Source organism: Engraulis encrasicolus, chromosome 4, assembly GCF_034702125.1.
Source record: "Engraulis encrasicolus isolate BLACKSEA-1 chromosome 4, IST_EnEncr_1.0, whole genome shotgun sequence".
Lineage (NCBI taxonomy): Eukaryota > Metazoa > Chordata > Actinopteri > Clupeiformes > Engraulidae > Engraulis > Engraulis encrasicolus.
This window is the reverse complement of record NC_085860.1, coordinates 31,194,646-31,219,411: the sequence shown is the minus strand read 5'-3', so window position 1 is coordinate 31,219,411 and position 24,766 is coordinate 31,194,646. Positions and strand designations below refer to the sequence as shown.

Below are 24,766 nucleotides of genomic sequence, written 5' to 3'. Positions count from 1 at the left end.
TGTGTGCTGCTTGTCCTGCGGAAGCATCGCCTCTCTGAGATGGGTCAGCTGGGGTCAGGGGTCAGATTTGTGCTAGTATTTGGTGCTGCAGGAAACAGGCCCTGCAGTCTATCTCTGGCCAAGGAGGATAAGGGGTTTCAGTTAGAGTGGGTTTGGGGATTTGGGGTTGGGGGCAGGGCCGCTGACAGCTTTGGCTGGGCCCAGGACAAAGACATATGAAAGGTCCCCAAACCCAATACATCCAATGTAATGACGATCCAATTCCGGGCCCCCTCTTTCCCTAGGCCCGGGACAAGTGACCACTTTGTCCCCCCTGTCGGCTTCCCTGGTTGGGGGTTGGGGGTTTGGTTTGTGCTACTTTGCAGGGGTGCATTTCTCAAAAGCGTAGTTGTTAGCTGTTAGCAACTTGGGTAGTTGCCAATGGGAAAATGCATTGAAAACAACAAAGTAGTATAATGTAGTAAGCAACTTTGGTTTCGAGAAATTCACCCCAGAGTTGTAGAAAGCAGAAGTAGAAGTACTCTTACTGGTGTAATTACAACACTAGAACATGGTTTTACATAGTTTACACACTAGCCACTCCATTGTACCTAATGAGGAAGATACACTGTAAGAGTACTTCTACTTCTACTGCATGCACCTCTGCTACATCTTTGCTCTGGAGCAGCTGTCTATCTGTGGCTGGGGAGAGTAACGCTAGTATCACATACACACGCAGACGCACACACATGCACACACACACACACGTCTGTCAGCTGCATTTTTGCTGCTTCCTCATTCCCGTTACAATGGGTGACATCATGTGGTGCTACACCAAATGGTGGCCTTATATTAGATGCAGCACCTCCGTCGAAATCTTGAGAAATGTTCAACTCTCGACGATTGTGCTTCTCTTTCCCCATGGCCGTTTCTGTGGCCCACGGTGACAGCACCTCTGTCAATCTCACCCGCCGTCTTGTATTGTGCAATGTACAGATGCATGCATGTGATCCTAGCGTAATGGGAGTGATGTTGGAGTTGGGTTTGGAAGTAGGGGCTGTTGAAGTTGGAGGTGGGGTTGGGGTCAGTGTTGCCAGATGGAAAATGTTGAACTATGGTACCAAAACCTCAAAATTATTGTTTTTTGGGGGGCTTCTGGGAGGAAATGATCATACACTAACCAAATGGTTGTTTCAAGGCAACTATGAATGAACTGAATGAAAACTCTGAGATTATTATACATCATGTGTTTTGATCGTACGTACAGAAGACGAAGTTATGTTACATCTGGCAGCACTGTTTGGGGTTTAAGAAAGTGCTACATCTTCTCCCTGCAGAGAAGCAAGCCGTCTGAGGTGCTGAAGAGCTTGAGAGGGATAGGTGCATAAGTATGAGAGTAGGCGGCTAGCCGTGCTGCTTCGGGACCCACTAGTTTGACGCCCTCTCGTGATTTCACATGGTAATCAAACATTTCAAACAAGCGATTTAAGGTTAGGGTTAGGTTTAGGGTTAAGGTTAGGGTTAGGGTTAGGTTTAGGGTCGTATGACGTAAGCGGTAAGTACCGAAAGGGCGTCGAACTAGTGAGTCCCGTGCTGCTTCTTCCAACAGAGGTGGCCTGGGAAGGCTGAGGAGGCTGAGGAGACTGATGGAGGGAAAGGTGTAGTGTGAGGTTATACGTAGGCGTCCCTGGGAGGGGCATTGACAGCTTTCGACCAGGCCTGGGGCAAAATCATCTGAAAGGGCAATGTACTGTACGTAATGGGGTCTTTAAAATGTAACAGGGTCCAGGGTCCTGGGCTCCTCTTCTCCCTGAGCCCTGGACAACTGAACCGTCTTACCCTCCCACACCCCCTATCGTCGGTCCAGTTGCCTGGTTGTCCCTGTTATCCGTCTCCCCCCACCCCCTATCATCGGGCCTGTTCCCTGGTCCCTGGAACTTGTCTCCCCCTGGTCCGTGGAAACCATCTCCCCACCACCCCCTGTCGACGAGCCTGGTCCCTGGTCCCTGGAAACCATCTCCCCACCACCCCTGTCGGCCTGGTCCCTGGTCCGTGGTGCTACTTCTTGGCACGGTAGTGGGCCGCCACCACCAGGTAGCTGTCTGGGCTGAGGTCCTTGATGTTGGGCGGCTTATTGGAGAGCGGCGAGGTCTTGCCCTCCACGCGGGAGATCTGCAGCATGCGGCACGGGTCGTGCTTCAGCAGGTAGCTCTCAAAGGTCTCCCAGCCGCCGCCCACACGCACCATCACATGCTTATTATGTAGCATCTGTCAGAGGGAAGAGAGGGAGCGAGAGGGGGTGCAGAGAGAGAGAGAGAAGTCGGAGGGAGGGATAGATAGATAGATAGATAGATAGATAGATAGATAGATAGATAGATAGATAGATAGATAGATAGATAGATAGATAGATAGATAGATAGATAGATAGGGAGCAAGAGAACAATAGATATAAAGATGGGAGGAGAGAGAGGGATAGAAAGACAGATGAGAGAGAGAGAGAGACAGAGAGATGAGAGGGAGAGGACGAGAGGGAGAGAGAGGGAGAAAGAAAGACAGAGAGTGTGGAGACAGTTGGAGAGAGAGGGAGAGAAGGGGGAAAAGAAGAACAATCACATTGGCAAAGAGGCAGATCATTGGGTGATGATCAAACAGCCTTTGTATTCTTTCATGTACTGCCAACTGTATATTTGCAGGTTACAGGAAAATACAAAAACTAGTTACTGGTTCATTGAAGTCTATACACATTTACAAGAACAAAAAATGACAACAGCATTGTGTGTGTGTGTGTGTGTGTGTGTGTGTGTGTGTGTGTGTGTGTGTGTGTGTGTGTGTGTGTGTGTGTGTGTGTTTCACATTTCAGACTTTTTGTGTGCATTTGCCAAGGACATATCAAGTCAGTGATGCAATATTAAGAGTCAGAGAAATGTGCCTGTGTGTAAGGCAGACACCACTCTCAGCTCAAGATAATGAAATTAAGGCAAGCAATTCAATTTTAATGAGCCTCAAAAGCAGCCCCCTTGAGTGAGCAGGGTGGAGTGAGTTCATAAAATACTTACTAGTTCAAAGTAGATTAAAAGTGCACTGTGCCGGATATCGTCAAAAAGGTACTGCAACTATGCTGCTCATTGCAAATGGGTTGCCTATTGCCAAATTTGATCTTTTCATGAAAGTTTACTAATATGTCCTAGTATGGCCAAAGTACAGTCATTTTTGCAGCTAAAAATGTCTATTTCTGGAAATTCAAAATGGCGGATCATGGAGTAGATTTCTCTTTTCATGTATGAAAAGTGCTATTTTCCCAGTCATAATGAATACTTAGAATGTGATGGTGGTGGCAAGTATTCATGAAAAAGGTAACATTAGTGAATGGGTAGCATGAATTCTGGAAATAAACAACTAAAAATCTTACAGTGTACGTTTAAAGATCAAATAAGAGCTTTCCTCTTTTTTATTACACCATGAGCCTGGGCTGATTTTAAAAGAGGGGGTGAAAATGACACAAATTTTAAATAGCTGCTCATCTTTGGGAGGGAGCAATCTAGCCGTTTCCACCCTCAACACCTTCAGCACCACTCCACGACGTTCACACTCTTTCACACTCGTCACTCGTTCGCACTCCTCCATCACCTGCCAGGCAGCCGTCGCCCCTTGCCACCACACCACACGTTCCCCGAGAACGCTGGCTACCATGGCAACCCCTCCCTGATCAAAGTTCCACCGGGGGGATAGACAAGACAGAGAAGCCTATAAAAGAGGCGGGGCCTGCCTGTCATTTCAGACCAATCATACAGCAACAGGAGCAGCCCCACCTCAGCCTATACATTCTAATGTTGTAGGGGGCTGTCAGGGCTAGCCTGTACACACACACACACACACACACACACACACACACACACACACACACACACGCACACACACACACACACACACACACACACACACACACACACACACACACACACACACACACACACACACACACACACACACACACACACACTATTTACACATGAACACACACATTGAATACAGTCACTGAGATTTACAGACATGCGTACAGTATGTACTGCACTGAAATGAGCATTCAAACTGTGTGCCTCGTACTGGGTATCCATCCACATGCATGATTGAGTTCCACCATTGAAGCATCTCTCTCATTTATTTGACAGTTTTCAAAGCATACCACCACAGGTGCGGAATGTCTTTGATTATAAACAATCTCTGATCTCTATTTGTCTATTTGTCAGGTTTCCATCAAGGCTAATTGGACTTCATCTGACCTTCCACGACCAAGCCTTTGAATACAGGCATTGATCTCTGTAAAGGAGGAAATCCAAGCCACTCTTGTCTTCATATGCAAAAAGGTGTTTACCGTTACAAGCCTTTGTTTTGAACACAGTTATGTCCTTTTTAAAAATACAAACTCATCTGATTTGCTCCTTTATTTTTCTATATATTTTTATAGAAATATTTTTTTTTTCTTTACACCAAAAAGCGCCTTTTCTGAGCACTTTTTTTCCCATAAAAAGCCATTGTTTTTAAATACAAGTCATATTTAAAAACAAACTGGACAATGGAATTCAAATGGTATTTGTTTTTCTCGACGCCAAAGAGCACCTTTTCTGAGGACCTTTTTTGCTGTCTTCATCCCAGGCATTGATCTGCTTGGTTAAAATTTCATGAGTTAATAGCAGAGACTAAGGAGAGAGTAAATGGTTATTGCCTTGGGAACTAATGGACTAATAGACTGGGAAAGGGGCACACACACACACACACACGCACGCACGCACGCACGCACGCACGCACGCACGCACGCACGCACGCACGCACGCACGCACGCACGCACGCACGCACGCACGCACGCACGCACGCACGCACGCACACACACACACACACACACACACACACACACACACACACACACACACACACACAAGCGCAAGCACACATGCACGCACAAATGGACTAATAGACTGGTTAAGAGGCACACGCACACAGACACAGACACAGACACAGACACAGACACAGACACACACACAGACACACACACACACACAGACACAGACACAGACACAGACACAGACACACACACACACACACACACACACACACACACACACACACACACACACACGCCTTTAAAGACACAGTACTGACCTCCAACGACATGAGCTGTATGGAGGAGAGAGGAGCCAACTGTGCCCGAGGGTGTGAACCTGCCAAATTGAAACCTCTCTCTCTTATAATAGGAACATGGGAGCCAAACCGGAATGCCTCCCAATGAAATAATAGGGGAGCTGACCTGGTGTGAAGGTCTTTCCGTGTAAGCGCTCGATTTCCAAACAGTTGCTTTGGGGCAAGAACAGGGTGACTCCCTCCCCGGAACTTGGCTTTGTTGGGGAGTATGGTGGATAATGGGTGGGGTGGATGGTGGTGGGTGGGGTGAGTGTTAGATGGCTATTCAAATATGGGTGAGGTTTTGATAGTGCACACAAGCACACACACACACACATACAGCCACACATACACGCATGCACTCGCATAGGCACGCATGCACGCGCACTAGACCTGTTCAAAAAAAAACTTTTTTTGTAATTTTGAAGCCAATTGCTGTGATTCCCATTCTCCAAGGTGTGAAATGGCCAGATATAAAATTATTTTGATTTTGGACCATGGGAAGACCTGCCTCAAGAGCCATAAAGTTTCAATGTTTATTTTAATCAAAAACGCCTGACATTTGGCCCCATTGTGCCTAATAACTTCACAGCCATTTGTCATAGAGCATTGTGGGTGGTGTCACCTGAAAGCTGACAAAATTTCCTTTCAGATGATACCCAATATGTCAGTATCATGCACAGTTATAGCTGACTTTAAAGCAGAAATGTGTTAAATTTAGGCGAATTTTGGTGGTTTCAGCTCAAACAATACTCAATTGGACCTCAGAAAGGTTTATTAATTCACCTAAGTATAGTGCCAAATTGAAGTCTGAAAGAAAATATATTTCCTAACATTTCATATATTGCCAGTGACACATCCTGAACTGTCAGAACACAATATATAAAGTCGTGATCTCTTGCTTACTCTTCCTGTGCTGTCGGAACACAATATTGGCCTAATGGATCCTGATTTTGTTGGTTTGCCCACAAAGAAATTATCAGTCTATAATTTTAATAGTAGGTGTTTTCTAACATGGAAACATAGAATATCAAAAAGCAAAGTAAAAAGTAACTTTAAAAAATATGTATTGATTTCTATTACACTGAGGGAGAAAGGCATTTGATCCCCTGGTAACCATTAAGACTTCTGGTTCCACAGACCAGTTGGGCACTTCCAAACAACTCATCATCTGAAATTCTCCCATGAGAAGGTACAGGACAAAAGGGTCAGACACTATGAAAATAAAGTTCAATGTCTGCACACTTTGTATACTTAGCACACTTATTATACATGATAATGAAGTTTAAGGTGTGTGTGTGTGTGTGTGTGTGTGTGTGTGTGTGTGTGTGTGTGTGTGTGTGTGTGTGTGTGTGTGTGTGTGTGTGTGTGTGTGTGTGTGTGTTCTGCTGATCTTCTCTTGAGTTCATCTGTCTTATTATCTGGTAAAAAATAGCTGTTTTGCCATGGCTTCTATCCTGTTGCTTGCCAGATAGTGGCAGCTGAAACAGTCCATGACTACAATGGCTGACATCCATTCATCCATGGTTTATTGACAATGCAACACACACACACACACACACACACACACACACACACACACACACACACACACACACACACACACACACACACACACACACACACACACACACACACACACACACACACCCACACACACACACACACACACACACACACACCCACACACCTTTGGGACATAAGAAAAGACATACCACATAAGACAACAGCATACATTTACTGTTGGCAATGACCAAGTCGTAATGTATCACTATAGGCTCTGTGTAATGTAATAGTAGTGTAGTACTATGGTAGTCTTTGGTAAGTAGTAAGGTAATAGTATGGTATGTCTTTTCAACAACTATTACAGCATTCCACTGTGGAAGTGTGGGCATTATGAGGCTACAATAGTCTGGCTTTATGTTTTATGCTTAGTATAAGCCTGATATTTTGACTGTGTTTTGATTGCACCCTAAGACTGAGGTAGATCAGCAGTCGTTTTTACATTTTTTAAGGACACAGCTGTTGGTGCTGTTTACTGAAACACTCTGACTTGTGTTTTTGTCCATTCCACCCATGTTCAGGTCCACAAGCTAACATCACGAACATCTTTTTACAGCTTCTGGCTCTTTACCATGTTTGAAGAGTTTTGTGTCTGATTCGTTCACCATTTCTATCAACGGGAGACTTTTTAAGTCAGCTGACTATTTTCAGGTGTCTTGAATTCAGATGACAAGTTGATTGGAAGTGCCCATCTGATCTGTGAGACCAGAACTCTTTAATGGTTAGGAGGGGATCAAATACCTATCTCCCTCAATGTAATAGAAATAAATTCCTAATATATATTCTTTTAAGCTACTTTCTGGATTTGCTTTTTGATATTCTATCTTTCCATGTTAGAATACACCTAATATTAAAATTACAGATTGATAATTTATTGGTGGGCAAACCAACAAAATCAGGATCCATTAGGCCAATATTGTGTTCCGACAGCACAGGAAGAGTAAGCAAGAGATCACGACTTTATATATTGTGTTCTGACAGTTCAGGATGTGTCACTGGCAATATATGAAATGTTAGGAAATATATTTTCTTTCAGACTTCAATTTGGCACTATACTTAGGTGAATTAATAAACCTTTCTGGGGTCCAATTGAGTATTGTTTGAGCTGAAACCACCAAAATTCGCCTAAATTTAACACATTTCTGCTTTAAAGTCAGCTATAACTGTGCATGATACTGACATATTGGGTATCATCTGAAAGGAAATTTTGTCAGCTTTCAGGTGACACCACCCACAATGCTCTATGACAAATGGCTGTGAAGTTATTAGGCAAAATGGGGCCAAATGTCAGGCGTTTTTGATTAAAATAAACATTGAAACTTTATGGCTCTTGAGGCAGGTCTTCCCATGGTCCAAAATCAAAATAATTTTATATCTGGCCATTTCACACCTTGGAGAATGGGAATCACAGCAATTGGCTTCAAAATTACAAAAAATGTTTTTTTTGAACAGGTCTAGTGCGCACACACACAAGCGCACGCACACGGGCAATTTAATTACTAGGTACTTAACGGTCTCACATTCATCTAAATACAAATGGCTGAAGGCACGTTCTGTTGTTGTTTGGACTTGCTTTTGTGCGTGTGTTTGTGTGTGTGTCTGTGTGTGTGTGCCTGTGTGCGTGTGCGTGCAATTCTCCCTTTTTGGTTTTCAGATAAAAGTGGCTGGGGCAGTAACAGTGCATAGTCATTCTATGCTACGTGACACAGGTGGTGCCATGGCGCACAGTTTCATCACTACATGTAGCCTATCATTATTCCCTGCTATTACAGGAGAAGCCAGGATATGCCAAAAGAATCCCTTTCTTCAGAAACAAAACCGTCCAGAATACCTGGGAGCAAGCTAGAGAGGCGTCTTTCCTGTCCGCTCCATTCTGGTTCAATACACTCTGACTCACCAGACAGAAAGCATGCTGCCTGCCTGCCGCCGTCTGAGTGATCCGACACCAGCGAGAAAGGAATGTTAATTAAAATTGTGTGTGTGTGTGTGTGTGCGTGTGTGTGTGTGTGTGTGTGTGTGTGTGTGTGTGTGTGTGTGTGTAGATGTGTGGTACTCATGTGCATGTGCCTCTGTGTGTGTGTGCCTGTGTGTTTGTGCATGTGAGTATGCTTGTGTGTGTGTCTGTGTCTGTGCCTGTGTGTGTCTGTGAGTGTGTGTGTGTGTGTGTGCCTTTGTGTTTGTGTGTGTGTAATAGTTTGTGTGTGAGTTTGTGTGTGTGTGTGCGCGTATGCCTGAGTGTGTGTGTTGTGTCTTGCAAACATGCATGTTTTTTTGTGTGTACAAAATGGCAGCTCCTTGACTGACCTTCAGCAAGCCTGTCGTATAAAAGAACCGAGCCCAGTGACAGCGTATTTCAAAAGTTGCATTATTTCCTGGCATGGAAGGAAATGGAATGTCTCCTGAGCGAGGTGCCTCCTTTTGAGAAATTAAAGATGTTTAACCTTGGTTGCCAAGCAACCATACAGAGATGTGGGAGGGGGTGGGGGGTTGGTAAGGGGGGCAGAGTAGAGGGCAGAATTTTTTGAATGTATAAAGACAATAGGAATGTGGCCTGGCTATTCAGGCACACACAGGTCTCGAGTGTGTGTGTGTGTGTGTGTGTGTGTGTGTGTGTGTGTGTGTGTGTGTGTGTGTGTGTGTGTGTGTGTGTGTGTGTGTGTGTGTGTGTGTGTGTGTGTGTTTACGTGTGTATGTGTACGTGTGTGTGTGTGTGTGTGTTTACGTGTGTATGTGTGCGTGTGTGTGTGTGTGTGTGTGTGTGTGTGTGTGTGTGTGTGTGTGTGAGAGTGTGTGTGTGCGTGCGTGCGTGCGTGTGTGCATGCGCGTACGCACACTCGTGTGTGTGTGTTCCATCATTGAGTGTGTGTTTAAGCCCTTTGAGGCTGAAAATAAGAGGTGCAGAGACTTGTTCCACTTCTGTCATCTACCCAGAAAAATGATACATGTTGAATAATTTTGTGCTTCCAAAGTTGATTTGAATGAGTGTTTATTTATCCGAGGAACACACACACACACGCACACACACACACACACACACACACACACACACACACACACACACACACACACACACACACACACACACACACACACACACACACACACACACACACACACACACACACACACACAGACGGAGACTCGAGATGCAATTAAAAAGGGGAGGAGAGGGGAGGGGTGTGGTGGAGCCCACTCTAATGTAATTAAATCCCTTGCTAAATGAAAGTACATGTATCAATGCTGCCATTATGTACACATAAAGACAATGGATTGGCGATAGAAGGCAATGATTTCTGTGGTAAGCCAACGGTAAATTACATACATGGGCCTATAAGTGTCAAATTGAGAAATTGTATATGTAACTGTGCATAGATTGCCTGTTGTGTGCATGTGTGTGTTTGTGAGTATGCGTGTGTCTGACTATGTTTGTGTGTGTGTCTGTCAGTGCCTATCTGTTTGTGGCTTGGTGTGCGCATGCCTGTGTGTGTGTATGCGTTCATATCTGTGTGTGTGTGTGTGTGTGTGTGTGTGTGTGTGTGTGTGTGTGTGTGTGTGTGTGTGTGTGTGACTATGACAGTTGAAAAGTGACACTGATTAGACTAATTGGTGGATTTATTGTGCTGACTGCAGTCCTTTGACCTTATCACACGTGAAGCCAGCAAACATGAACACGGCTGAACACAGCCACACGCCGCTATTAATGAAGTAAGAGGAGAGAAGAGACTCTCTCTCTCTCTCTCTCTCTCTCTCTCTCTCTCTCTCTCTCTCTCTCTCCCTCCACAATCAAATCAGATTCCTCTGTCTGGATAGCTCTGTCTGCAATAAATATGACTGGCAACACTACAGCACTTCCTGCTGTTCTCCCAATGACTGCAGTCTTCAGAACCAAGAGCTGTAGATTTTAAAGACTAAAAAAAGCAAGCAATTTAAATAAATGAACTTGGTTTTTTTGTCTGCTTGCATTTTAGACCATCTGGTGCTATGAGAGTTACTGTATGCTCACTAGTGGTGTCAACAATGATCGATTCGGCGATCCGAATCGATGCGGGGCATGGATGATCCAGAATCGATCCGGCAAGTTCCAGAATCGATCTGGCAATTTTTTTAAGTTTCAATTACTTCCATGGATATTTCAGGACCAAATGAATGTTAAATTCAATAAAAGCACTTCAAAACATTGCAAGACAGATACAGACTGATACAGACTGATACAGAAAACAGCCAATAAATTGTTGCTCAGTATCTGACTTGTATTGCCTCATCATGACTGATTAAACATTTGCATTGCATTGCAATGCATTATAGAATTGGATCGGATCGGATCGGATCGCTACCTCCCGAATCGTGATCGAATCGGATCGTGAAGGCAGTGCCGATCCACCCCACTAATGCTCACTGTCAACAACAGTGAAAACGTGCTATAGTAACAGAGCTACAGTAAGTGTTCCATTTGGCTGTGGGCAGGCTGCTGATGGCTTTGGCTGGGCCCGGGACAAAGTCATCTGAAAGGACCCCCCCACTCAATACATACAATGTAATGAGGCCCCATTCCTGGGCCCCTCATCTCCTTGGGCCCGAGACAATGGACCCCTTTGTCCCTCCCTGTCAGCTTGCCTGGCTGAGGGAAAAAAGGTGCTTCAATGAGATATGCTATTAGAAGTCTCAAAATAACTGATCTACGCCCAATTTATCTTCCGTGCCGCAGGAGCCTTGAAGCTGTGAAGCCTTCCACCAATAACTGCTCGTTTGTGGCAGTTGCTTAACAAGCTCTCTAGACATGTGAAACAGAGTGCTTTAAATAGCAGCGAACACTGTCGAAGGACAAACCCCCTTTTTACTGTACAAATCATCGCCTTCTTCAATGCATTTCAGTTCGGTTATGGAGTAAAACGTTCAGGAAAAAAATGTGCTGGAGTAGCCAACAATGCGACTGATTGTGTGTTGTTTTATGTGTGAGAAAAAAATAAGTGGGGACATTTTCTGAAAGACTGCACATAATATTTGCACAGTGGTGTGTTTTAAGGGTGCTACTGACGTGTTGTGTTGAAGATGGTGTGTGTGTGGGTGTGTAGGTCTCTGTGTGTATGTGTGTGTGTCTATGAGTGTATGAGAGATAGGGGGGGGGGGTGATGAAGGGTGGCCTCCAAATGTTTGTGTGCGTAGGGCAGTTAGGTAGTAAAAAGTGTGAAACTTGGTCGGAGGAACTGCTAGGCAGATTTATTTATACAGTACACTCTGGAGGAGGTGTTTGTGTGCTTGCCTACATTGTAATAGTTGGGGGTCAGGAGGGTTGTCCTCCTCCATTTCACCCATCCAAGGGGTATTATACACACACACATTCCTATTGGAGGAATGAGCTGACCCACCAGGAGCGTGGCAGCAAATTTTGGCCCCATGTACAATCAGCTCCAATGGACCCCCAGCCATATACAGTATCTTCATAAACTGGAATGTGTGTGGGCCCCCTATATACACACGGGGCCCTGGTGACTAAGTCAGAGAGAGTAGAGAGAGAGAGGTTCCATTGGCCCATTGTTTCCGGGTTCTATTATTGCAAGGGGGAGGGGGTGGAATCCCCCTTTAGGCAGACCTCGGCAGACCTAAGGACTGTTCTATTCAATGCTAGGAGTATTATGACACGCCCCTTTAGGCAGACCGGAACCTGGTCACGTTAGGTGCCCATAGCAACCTATTACATTGGCATATCTCTATATACTTAAAGAATCTCTGACTGGACTGTGTGTGGGCCCCCTATATACCCACGGGGCCCTGGTGACTAAGTCATACTTTACCCCCCTGAACGACAACCCTGTGGCCCACACTCACACCACATGTACCGACATAGCAGTGGAACACCATTCTAGTGCCCAAGGACCTTTTACTGGTTCGTCTAAGGTACTCGTTGAGGCACAAGTACAGGTTGATTTTGTTTGTCTTTGATGTTAGCAGCGTCTTTGAGGATTTGGATAATGAGGAGAGATGAGCTGACCCGAATGAAGAGCATCTTCTCTCCGACTCGATAGCGCCCTTGTGAGTGGCGCTGCACACAGAACTTGTTGGGGCACTTGCATGGCGGCTCCTCCGAGATGTGCTTGACCTGAGAAGACAAAATGACATGTGAATAGCTCTTTCAACAAACACAGAGTACCTCAGTATCTCAGTATCTCAGTATCTCTCTCTCTCTCTCACTCAATTTAAACAGGAGTGGCCTGCCCTGTCATGTCTTCATTTAGCCTGTTGTTTTTAACCTGAGTGATTCCACTGAGTAGCCATAACCCCTTTGCACAGAGCCTCCATAATAACCTTATTGTCACCAACACTTTAACCACCAAGTCTTAATTTGTTACGTAAACCACTTGCTAATGTAATACAGTAGCAATATTTTTATAATGTAGTTATGATGTAGTTTATGATGTAGACTCGTTTCAGCAAAGAGTGAACAGGCCCGCTGACGGGCCCATCTGCACTAGGAGGCCGCAAACCAGCTAGTTCAGCAAATTGGCGGCAACAAATCACGTAGCAGGACTTTTACTTCAATCTCCACCTTGCACTGTCTGCCCCTGAATGTTAAACGACTTGACACGACACGACAAGTTACAACATGACTTGACTTGACTTGAGTGTGCGTCTGACAGGCAGCTAAAGAGGTCCAATAACTCACAGCGTCGTCCAGGAGCTTGCCGGTGCTCTTCTTGCTGCTGCTGCTGCTGCTGCTGCTGCTGGAGGAGGTCTTGTTGGGGGAGGGCGCCGGGGAGACCGAGGGGGAGATGGTGGGGGAGACCAGAGGGGAGAGCGGGGAGGGAGGGGGCAGAGGGGCCCTCTCCTCCTGCTCAATCTCCTTCTCCAGTTTAATCAGGCCAGGAGGCTCCACTTTGTACCTGCGAAGAGGAGGAGGATAGGATAGGAGCGGATGAGATGGACAAAATGAATGCAGCCAATTTATAGGATGAATCTGCCAGGGTGTTGTCGATGATATGGCCTACCTGTCGAGGCAAGCTACTACGTGAGGCGGTACAAAGAGCTACAGTAGCGCCCACAGGAGTCTCGGCTGGGGCTATGTTCAGAGCCAGATTATGACGGCCCGGGGCCCCCTAGGCTACAGGTCACTGTAGGCCCCAGTGGAAGGAACATTCTGCAACATTACAAAGACTGCACCATAATTTCAAGCCAGGAATGAAGGATAAGATGTCTGCCAACTGTGGACAGGAGTGTTAATAACATTTAGGTGGGGGCCCTAGGCTGCAGCCATATCTAGCCTGTACGTTAATCCGACCCTGGCTACGTTCACAACCTACTGGTAGCTCATTTCGCCGAGGCAGCTCATATCGACGGAATACCGGAAGGCGTGGGGGGGAAACGGCCTTCACCACATGACAGGATGACATGCAAGACATGACGGATAACATACACAAGGACATTAATGTACAGTGCAAAATGCCACACCAACAAATACGCTATATACTACGTAGAGAGGTTAGATGTGCAATGATGAGATGGGTAGTAATCATAAGTCAGGAATGAATTTATGTGCCTTGAGGTTAATCGCACAACATGCACACATGCAATTTTCACTTCCCATAAAGGATTCCTTGGCATAAGGCATAGCAACCATTATGGGGTCAAGTGAAGATGTGTGTTGTGTGTTGTGGGTATAACTGTGTGTTTTGTATTGGGGTATGATTGTGTGGTTGTGTTTTTTTGGTATGACTAAATGTTGTGTATTGGGTGTATGATTGTGTGTTGTGGGTATGACTGAATGTTGTGTGTTGGGGTATGATTGTGTATATGATTGTGTGTTGTGTGTTGCTGGTATGATTGTGTGTTGTGTGTTGTGGTGGTTATGGCTGTGTGTTGTCTGTTGGGGGTATGACTGTGTGGTTGTGTGTTGTGTGTGTGGGGGTGGGTAAGATTGTGTGGTACTGTATGCGTTCAGAATATGAGAGTTTGTAAGTGAGTGATTGAAAGCAGTTTGTTACCTCAAGGCGATTCTTCCCAGCTCCAGCAGACAGAGACACACCTCTCTTGGCTGCTTATGAAGAACTGTGAGAGACAACGCGCACACCATTAATCAGGAGGAGACGACAGTAAAAACACCCATTCTCACACACACGATCCACAGCAATGTGTATGCACACACACGCACGCACATACACACACACACACACACACACACACACACACACACACACACACACACACACACACACACACACACACACACACACACACACACACACACACACACACACACACACACACAAATACATATCCATCCACACACACATACAAATACATGCACACATGTGCGTGCACACACACACACACACACGCACACAAAGTACACAAGTACACACAGCTGTCATGGGATGTCAGGATGTTACACCGTGCCAAGACAAAGAACACACCACTTAGTTAATGGCTGACTGCGAGCAGGTAAGCATGCTGCACATAGCCACCCTCAGATCTGGTGCACCTACGTACACCACAGAGCACAGTGCATTCAATATGTCAGCACCTCCACTTCACACAAATGAACAGCATGAACACTACAAACCACAGATACTTCATACAGTATGTACAATAAATGACACATCACACAATACTACATCACGGCACCACACCACACCACACCAAACCACACTACAATGCTGCGGAATGAAGCAACAATGAGAGATTACAGAGGTACTGTGTATGTCAAGGAATTGGCATGATAAGTGAACCTTTAAGAGTGTGGGTTTTTGAGCATTCTATGAAAAGAATGTGTTCTATAACAATGCAAGATTCTAAAATTCCATATTGTGTTGAATGATGCCCAGAATTCTATAGAACTTTCACTGCCCAAACATTCCTGTCACACCGGTGACGGTACACTCTTAATGATGTGCTGGTGACAAAACGCCCAAAAGCACTTTGTGTGATGAGAGGGGATTTAGGCAAATATGACAGCTTGTTGTTGAATTCAGCGACTGAGCTATGGCGTAGTATGGCAGCAGACACAGCTGCCAATTGGAATGTCGGAGCACTTGCATTCTGCTTATAGCCTACAGTAGGCCTAATTATCCTACTTTGAGTCGTTGCTGCGCTGAAATAGTCCAGTTGACGCTTTCTGAACTTCATGTAGCATTTGTCGCTTTTGGTGTGTTCTCAGAATTACTCTCGAATCACTCAATGTCTTTATTAGTCTTTTTCTTAATATTTGTCTTTTTCTTGATCAACCTATTTTGTTGTTTTTAGTCTGTTAAAGTACATTGAGCTGCATATCTTGTATGAATTGCGCTATACAAATAAATCCATTATTGTCATTATTATGAATGGAAATGGATTGAGTAACATTGTGCATGTTGTGATTTTATTCTATTACTTCTGGCGCTGTTGTTGCCGTGGTTGCTCTTGCGGCGTCTGGTGCCATGCTGTTCTAATTGGATTGGATGAAACCATCGACACTAAGCAGAGGGGACACCATGGGTTGTATTCTGTAGTGAAGCCAGGGCTGGGGATGGGACTACAACTGGACACCTGAAGAAAATCGCCATTTCCCATTTATCTCTATGGGAGATGTGAGCCAATGCATCTCTTTATAAAAAAGACACAAAAGACATTTCTTTTATTTTTTACTGTGACGTTTCGGGTAGAACCCTTCTTCAGACGTCAAATCAGACGTCCAATGCATCTCCTTGCCAATTCTTGCAGAGTATACTCTATTTCGGGCAACGGTAGTTTCCTGTCTGTTTCAAACAAGCCAAATGTTCTTTTTGGGCTGAGCTTTTATTTCATAGAGCTATTGTTTAAATGACCAATGAGCATTGTTAGTTGACTTGATTGATTCTTTTAGAATTCTTTTGATTGACAGTCAAACGCAACCACCATCCTATCAGCGCTTGTTGCCAGCGTTGCTAAGGAACAAATGCGGACATTTAGGGCGGAAGAATACTCGCAGATCAGTTGCGGTTGCCTCAAAGCCGTTGAATGGAGTTCTACAGAACCACTGTGTCCCCTAATATTCAAGTCAATGGATGAAACGTAAATGCTGCTGACTTGGCTTTCGTTTGAGGAGAGTCCCTCCATTCAAGATGATTCGACTCAATATATCCGCACCGGATGAATTTCACCAGAGGGATGCAGAGAGAGAGAGAGAGAGAGAGAGAGAGAGAGAGAGAGAGAGAGAGAGAGAGAGAGAGAGAGAGAGAGAGAGAGGGCGGCTGGCTAGGCTAGGCTGTTATACGAGCAGACTGAAACCCACTCTAGAGATGATAAACTCCAGACCTGCTCTCCCCTCTTAAGCATGTGAAAAAAAACATGCAGCATGAAACCCATGAAACCCAACACACATGTAGTAGTGGAGGAGGTGCAGGTGGAGATGGAGGTGGTGGAGTCAGAGGGTGGTTGAGAAATGTAATGGCGGACACAAAAAGGGAGCATGCGGTTTAGTCATCAGCCTCCATCTCCGCACACTAGCAAACCTGCGTCTGGATTGGGCCTGGCCTGGCTTGGCTTGGCCTGCCAGTCCTTCCCTTGTCATTCTTTTCCTTTGCACAGCTCCCTCTACACCCCCACAGAACTTTTTCCATCTCAACCTTCAACTTCCAGAGAGGGAGAAAAAGAAGCACCAAAAACGATTAGTGAAGTATTGTCTGTGTGTGTGTGTGTGTGTGTGTGTGTGTGTGTGTGTGTGTGTGTGTGTGTGTGTGTGTGTGTGTGTGTGTGTGTGTGTGTGTGTGTGTGTGTGTGTGTGTGTGTGTGTGTGTGTGTGTGTGTTTGTGTGTGTGCATGTGTGCCTGTATCTGGGTGTAAAAGGGGTTTGTGTGTAAAGTCTGACTTTATTAAAAGGACTGCAGGACTAGCACTGGCATTTTCTCATATCAGTATTCTCATCTCTGAAGCTCGGTTGTGTTTGGATAACTTATAAAATTCATGAAGTTAATTATACTTTCAAAATTAAATTAGTGAATAATTCAACATATTTTGGGACACTAGAAAGTTGGGACACTAGACTTAAAGTGTGATTCCTACCATCCTCCCAGTAGTTGAAGCACACATGCACACGTGCTCTGTCTGTCTGTCTGTCTATCTGTCTGTCTGTCTGTCTGTCTGTCTGTCTGTCTGTCTGTCTGTCTGTCTGTCTGTCTGTCTGTCTGTCTGTCTCTCTCTCTCTCTCTCTCTCTCTCTCTCTCTCTCTCTCTCTCTCTCTCTCTCTCTCTCTCTCTCTCTCTCTCTCTCTCTCTCTCTCTCTATCTATCTATCTCTCTCACACACACACACACACACACACACACACACACACACACACACACACACACACACACATACATGCACGCAGGCACACTCACGCACACATAAACACCCCTGCTAGTTACAGTAACAGGTAAGAGAGTGTGTCTTGGTGCTGCCCAGTGGTGTAAATTGCACCCATTTCCCATTTCTCTCTCCAGCCGACTGGAAACATCAGCGTTCACAGGAACTGCTCTCCTACGAGTCTGCATGTTGCAAATTGAAAGGGGATTTCCACAAACCCTCTAGCGCTCCGTCTGTATATTCCTGTGAAGCTCTGTGGGAGACAGGCCTAAATAGACAACAGAAGCCCTGATCGCCCTTTTATATCACACAGTCTACCAAATCTTCTACTCCCCTGGAGAGTGAGCTACTGTAAGAAAAAAATGAAAGCCCACCTGGGAAACTCCAACTCCCATTGTCATTGTGATACATCAGTCCACAGAACACAAGTGTTCACTGAACACTGCACACAACAAAATTGCATTTATGCCTCACCCGTGCAAGGGGGCAGCCCCCAATGGCGCCCCAAGGGAGCAGTGTGGCGGGACGGTACCATGCTCAGGGTACCTCAGTCATGGAGGAGGATGGGGGATGGGGGAGAGCACTGGTTAATTACTCCCCCCACCAGCCTGGCAGGTTGGGAGTCGAACCGGCAACCTTTGGGCTACAAGTCTGATGCCCTAACCGCTTACCCATGACTGCCCTTAGGAGTGATCTTGCCCTAGTGGATTGAACCTGTAACATAGACCTTAGTACTGAACAGGCACATGATGAGGCATGTCAAACCAGGTCCACTCCAGGGAACACTTCAGGTAAGGCTGAGAGGATGAGGGGGTGTCTAAGGCTACTCAGTGAGGCTGGCACCACAGCAAATTCTTGCAGCAGTAAAATATACATACATAACATGGTAGTTTCAGCAGAATAGATACTGATAAGCTGTGTGTGTGGCAAGTAGAGAGTTTGCCTGCTTTGCCGCTTCCAGACAGCAGACAATATTATTATCTGTGGGGCTGTGGGCAAGAGTACACAAGAAAATAGTATGGTCTTCATTTTTACAAGGGCTATGAGTACACAAGAAACTAGTATGCTCATAGTTTTTTTTACAAGGCTGTGGCAAGAATAACATAAACACTGAAATATGAGTCACAACTGTGGCTCTCATGTTCTCTCTCTCTCTCTCTCTCTCTCTCTCTCTCTCTCTCTCTCTCTCTCTCTCTCTCTCTCTCTCTCTCTCTCTCTCTCTCTCTCTCACACACAGACACACACACACACACACACACACACACACACACACACACACACACACACACACACACACACACACACACACACACACACACACACACACACACACACACACACACACACACCACAGTAGGAACAGACATTGAACATGGAGGGGAAACAAGAATTTTCTAAGTCTTCAGAGAAAATCAGTTCCATGGTTCTGCCCTACTTTTTCAGATACCCCCTCCCCCTTCTTGCCCTCTGTTTCGTCTTTATACACATTTCCTCTCTCTCTCTCTCTCTCTCTCTCTGCATTTCTCCCTCTCCGCCTCTCTATCTCTCACCTCCTGTCCTGACACTCCCTTCTGTAAGCTCTGCTTGCCATGCAGCTGTTTCCGTCCTCCCAATTGCTATCGTACACTGTGTATACTGTCAGTGCAATGTACAGCATACTCTCTCTCTCTCCCTCTCTCTCTCTTTCTCTCTTTCTCTCTCTCTCTCTCTCTCTCTCTCTCTCTCTCTCTCTCTCTCTCTCTCTCTCTCTCTCTCTCTCTCTCTCTCTCTCTCTCTCTCTCTCTCTCTCTCTCTCTCTCTCTCTCTCTCTCTCTCTCTCTCTCTCTCTCTCTGTTGATTACATGGATATCTCCTATCTCCCAGACTCATTTTCCCACAGACTCCTCTCCCCTACTCTCAGACACACAGACACATACACCCTGATGGGCCGTGTTCACCGCAAATACAGGCCTGCTAACGAGACTTAAACAGATGGGCAGAGCAGGGTGTCAAGTGGAGAGAGGAGGGGAGGGGGTGAGCTACAGAGAGAGAGAGAGAGAGAGAGAGAGAGAGAGAGAGAGAGAGAGAGAGAGAGAGAGAGAGAGGGAGAGAGAGGGAAAATTAGGAAGAGAGCACATGGGGGAGAGAGAAAGCGCAACAGAAAATGAGAATACAGCAATAGAGAAAGAGAAAGTGACTGAGGCAGTGCACACGAGGGAAGGAGAGACAGAGAGAGGAAGAGGGCAGTGGAGGGATGGAAAGAGAGAGAGATGAAATCTGAGACAGAACTGAAAGCGAGAGAATGAGAGAGTGATAAATTAGGAGGGGGGATGCCCAGGGGAGGATGAGAGGGAGCCTTGAATCTCTCTCTCTCTCTCTCTCTCTCTCTCTCTCTCTCTCTCTCTCTCTCTCTCTCTCTCTCTCTCTGGAGAGGACAGCAGGTTTATCAGCTCTAGTGAGACTGAAAGACAAAAAAGGAGAAAGAGCAAGTGCACAGAGAAAGAGAAAGAGAAAGAGAAAGAGAAAGAGAAAGAAAAGGAGACAGAGGAAGATGGAGGGTGATAAACAAGAGAGAGCAAGAGAGAAAGTGGCCCAGTCTGTGTGTCTGTGCAGCATCAGCTGCTGTCTAGGGCAACACAATGGGAGCCATTCAGGGGGTCATCTGGCAAGCGGAAGGGATGCTGAGCACCGAGCACTCAGGCCAACACGCAGCACAGGCACAAGTGGAGGAGCCAGCAAGAGGAGCCGCAGCCTCATACGCTTATATACATGATAATATCACATAGGCTGAGCACAGCAGGGCAGAATGATAAACTGGAAGTGAATAGAGGAAAAACATGATTTGGAGTCAATGAAACCATAAAGCACTTTGTTTGGAGATGGAAATGTAAATGCTATGTAAATAACTTGTTCAAGGAAGAAAGATACAGCACAGTATTTGCAGATGGCGGGAAAAGACTTGAGGAAGGCCACACAGACCGAAAACATTGTTTGCTTTAATAGACCTGGCATCGGCAAAGACAAAGTGTCTGAGGTATCTTTTTTCCTTGAACAATTACGCATCCTGCTACCTGCGCCTCAGAAGTTACCCTGGTGTGCGTTGGTTTTGCTCTTCAAACCTATGTAAATAAATTGTCAGTGACATTGACATAGGGATGAAGAGTTTCAGGTGTACTACCATGCCAATCTGTGTAAGAAATATAATGTAGAGCTTACGGAAGATCCGATATAATGATTATTGTTCTGACATTGTATGCACGACAATTTCAATGAAGAGCTTTCAATCCACTTAGGAGATAAGAGCATATATATCAAGATGTTCATTATTATCATTACCTTTGTACCATGATCCAATTAATGCCTAATTTTCCTGTATACAAAATTACGATTCTAATTATAATATGTAATAATGCTGCTTTCAGTGTATTAACCTGCACCTTTGACCCGGTCCCTTTCTAAGTTAATACACTTAGACTAATCTGGTTCTTCTAAGATTTAAAAAAATCAAAGATCTCTGCACCAGAGTGCTCCAACTAATTTGATCATTAAAGTGACAAGTCAAGCCCTTGCCCTTCCTCCTCAGACATAACAGAAATCAATGACAGTGTGTATGGTTATGGTTAATCTACTTGCAGCAATACCGCTGCATCATTTACAATACTGCGATTTGATATAAAATCATGTGCTATTACTAAAACCGCATACGGAATTTGAGATAGTAGAGAACTACAGTACAGTTCACCTGGTATCAGGTATCACAATACAAACCCCAACTCCGATGAAGTTGGGACGTTTGGTAAACAGTGAATAAAATCAAAATGCTATCATTTTCAAAACATTCAATCTATTCATTAGATGGAGAATAGAACATATTAAGTGTTGAAACCGAGAAAAAATATTGTTTTGGGGGACATTTCCCATTTCTACTTTGATAAATGCAACACGTCTCAAATAAGTTGGGACAGGGATCAGTGAAATTTAGTAAACATCCAAATAAGATAAAACAACAAAGAAGAACATTTCAAAATGAATTGTACTGACGGACAATATAGGTGTCCAGGTATAAGCTCATCACAGAGAGGCTTAGTCACTCAGAATTAAAGATGCAAAGGGAATAATTACCATAGTTATTACATACATTTTTGAATTCCCTTTGATTTACCACGATTGAGTGTATATAAGACATATTTTTGTTACTAAAATCATTGTATAGGTTCATGACATCATGAAATATATATTGGCTGTAGTCTCACTCTAGCACTCCAGGAATTAGAGCTATTGAAAATTGACCATATTAAGAATACTTAATGTGTGCAAATGATACAGGGGTGTAACATTCTCCTAAGCACCTGAACTCACTTGAAATAGACCCAGAAGACATGGGAAACTGTCCTTTGCTTACAGAAGTCAGCAGAAGTTGTAGAAGTCCATTCTTTTTGACAATAATAGAGCATTGCACATCCTGTGCTACAGTGAAAATGGACCATCCAACTTGTGTTAGTGCTAGCTTCAAAAGTCAGCCTCCATGATGGCATGCGGGTGCAGTAGTGCATTGGTTAAGATGTTCTCACTCATCTGTAGAGTTAAATACAGTGCTGAATGGTATAAATGGGTTTTAAACAGCATGAAAAGCCACTCATGCATTATATTTTGAAGGGAGATCTTCGATTACTGCCACATAGTAAGGTCAAATTGCATTCTCTACTATGTTTTAACAGTTTGGCTCCATCATAAGGACCAGCAGGTGATAAAATGGTGGGCTTTTGGTCAAGAACTGTCACACTGTAAGCACTACAGAAAGGAAAACATCGCACAACATGACAAGGAATACACCCACTATTTAAGCTGGTGAAATCATGTCCAAGATAGGAATTAACACTGTTTTTATATAAATTCATCAATCGGTTAATGTATTTAACTGTTAAGTGTTGTCTTTTGTTTTGTTTTTAGTCTTCCTCGACATTTGCTGCCATTTATTGTCCCCGTCCCAACTCTTTTGAGACATGTTGGATTTATCAAATTAGAAATTAGTACATATGTCCCCCAAAACAATATTTTTTCTCGGTTTCAACACTTAATATGTTGTCTTTTCACTATTCTCCATCTAATGAATAGATTGAATGTTTTGAAAATGATAGCATTTTGATTTTATTCACTGTTTACCAAACGTCCCAACTTCATCGGAGTTGGGGTTTGTACAATCATCTACAAAAAGCAACTGAGATGTTCCAGCAGCAAGATGTGTCTGGTTTATTGCAGATAGACGATGACATGCTGTGGTTTACTAGTGATTTTCATACATTTGCATATACACACTACCACAACTTGCAATTCTCGTTTGCTCCATTAACGGTCTTGAAAAAAGTTGTTGCGTTTCCCTGCTGTGTTTTTGCAGCTGTACATAGGAGTGAACAAGCCACTTTCTTTCATTCCAGTGGAAATGTACCTGGTCTGTGTGGGATCTGCGCAGGAACCTCTGGAGATTTCATTAATGGAGTTTCTGGCAATGCAAGAGCATCTGATCGCTCTTCAGTCCCTACAGATTACACCACCAAACGACAATGGCAGTATTGTGCAGTTTATGAATCATCCTTATTTATGATTTAATAAACATGATTATGGTACTGAAATAAAAAATACACCTATTTTCTTGTGTCTTGCTACTCTATAGGACTTTTAAGTCTAAAAAGGTACTGTGCTTACTGTAAAAAGTTGTGATGTCAAAAGCTTTACGAAAGACACATTTTTGCATTACTATGCTGAACGGAGACAAGCAAACAGGGAAGATCAAGTTGGTATTTTGGGAATTTGAGTGTGCGTGTGTGCGTGTGTGCGTGTGTGCGTGCGTGCGTGTATGTCTGTGTGTCTGAGTGTGTATGTATGCGAGTATGTATGTGTGTGTGTGTGTGTGCGTGTGTGTGTGTGTGTGTGTGTGTGTGTGTCTGTGCGCGCATGCGTGCGTGTGTGCGTGCGTGCGTGTATGTCTGTGTGTCTGAGTGTGTATGTATGCGAGTATGTATGTGTGTGTGTGCGTGTGCTTTTGCATGTCTGTTTCTAAAAGTCAAAAGAAGCTCAGAGTCTGAATTTGCATTTGCTGACCTTTCTGCCCGTGTAGCGGTGTGTAGGTGGGATCAGAGCAATCCTACAGTACAGTACAGCTGGAGGTGGAGAGGACAGAGAGAGCCCTGCTCTTGTACACTGTGTTTCAGCATGACCTGGCACAGACCTTCACACTACAGCCGTTAGGAACAGCTACATTGGCCTTTATAGCTAGTTAGCAAACTACTCCACACTGTGGAGTTGTCACCACAGGCAAGCCCAGCTCCACAATGGAGTGTGTTATCTCTCTATGCTGAATAACATGAAAAAAAAGATTTTAAAAAACAAAGTGGAAAATGCATTTGGAAAGAGAAGGTATGTAGCGAAGATGAGGAGACTTGAACCTGGCTTTCAGGGTGCCAAATAGTACTCTTTAACATACTGTAGTGTTCAGTGCACACGTTTGGAACACAGGAGGTCAAGGCCGAAGTAGTAACATAGTAACACAGACTAGTAACATAGTAAATTCTGCACCCTGCACACTGCACACAATGAAATTGCATGTATGCCTCACCCGTGCAAGGGGGCAGCCCCCAATGGCACCTGAAAGGGAGCAGTGCGGCGGGATGGTACCATGCTCAGGGTACCTCAGTCATAGAGGAGGATGGGGGAGAGCACTGGTTAATTACTCCCCCCCACCAACCTGGCGGGAGTCGTGAGTCGAACTGGCAACCTTAAG

The 24,766-nt window shown here is 44.7% G+C and overlaps 1 protein-coding gene across 2 annotated transcripts in view; it reads right to left on the bottom strand.

Annotated features, from left to right (window-relative positions):
- Positions 1 to 2,012: 2,012 nt before the first annotated feature.
- Positions 2,013 to 24,766, bottom strand: part of LOC134447633 (growth arrest-specific protein 2) — a 52,348-nt gene continuing 29,594 nt past the window's right edge. For both annotated transcript variants that reach the window (XM_063197187.1, XM_063197188.1), the window contains exons 5-8: positions 14,694 to 14,757; positions 13,379 to 13,595; positions 12,707 to 12,814; positions 2,013 to 2,247 (exon numbers count right to left, since the gene is read on the bottom strand). In XM_063197187.1, coding sequence (XP_063053257.1) covers positions 2,038 to 2,247; positions 12,707 to 12,814; positions 13,379 to 13,595; positions 14,694 to 14,757 — 599 coding nt within the window. In that variant the 3' untranslated portion in view covers positions 2,013 to 2,037. The remainder of the gene's footprint in view (positions 2,248 to 12,706; positions 12,815 to 13,378; positions 13,596 to 14,693; positions 14,758 to 24,766) is intronic.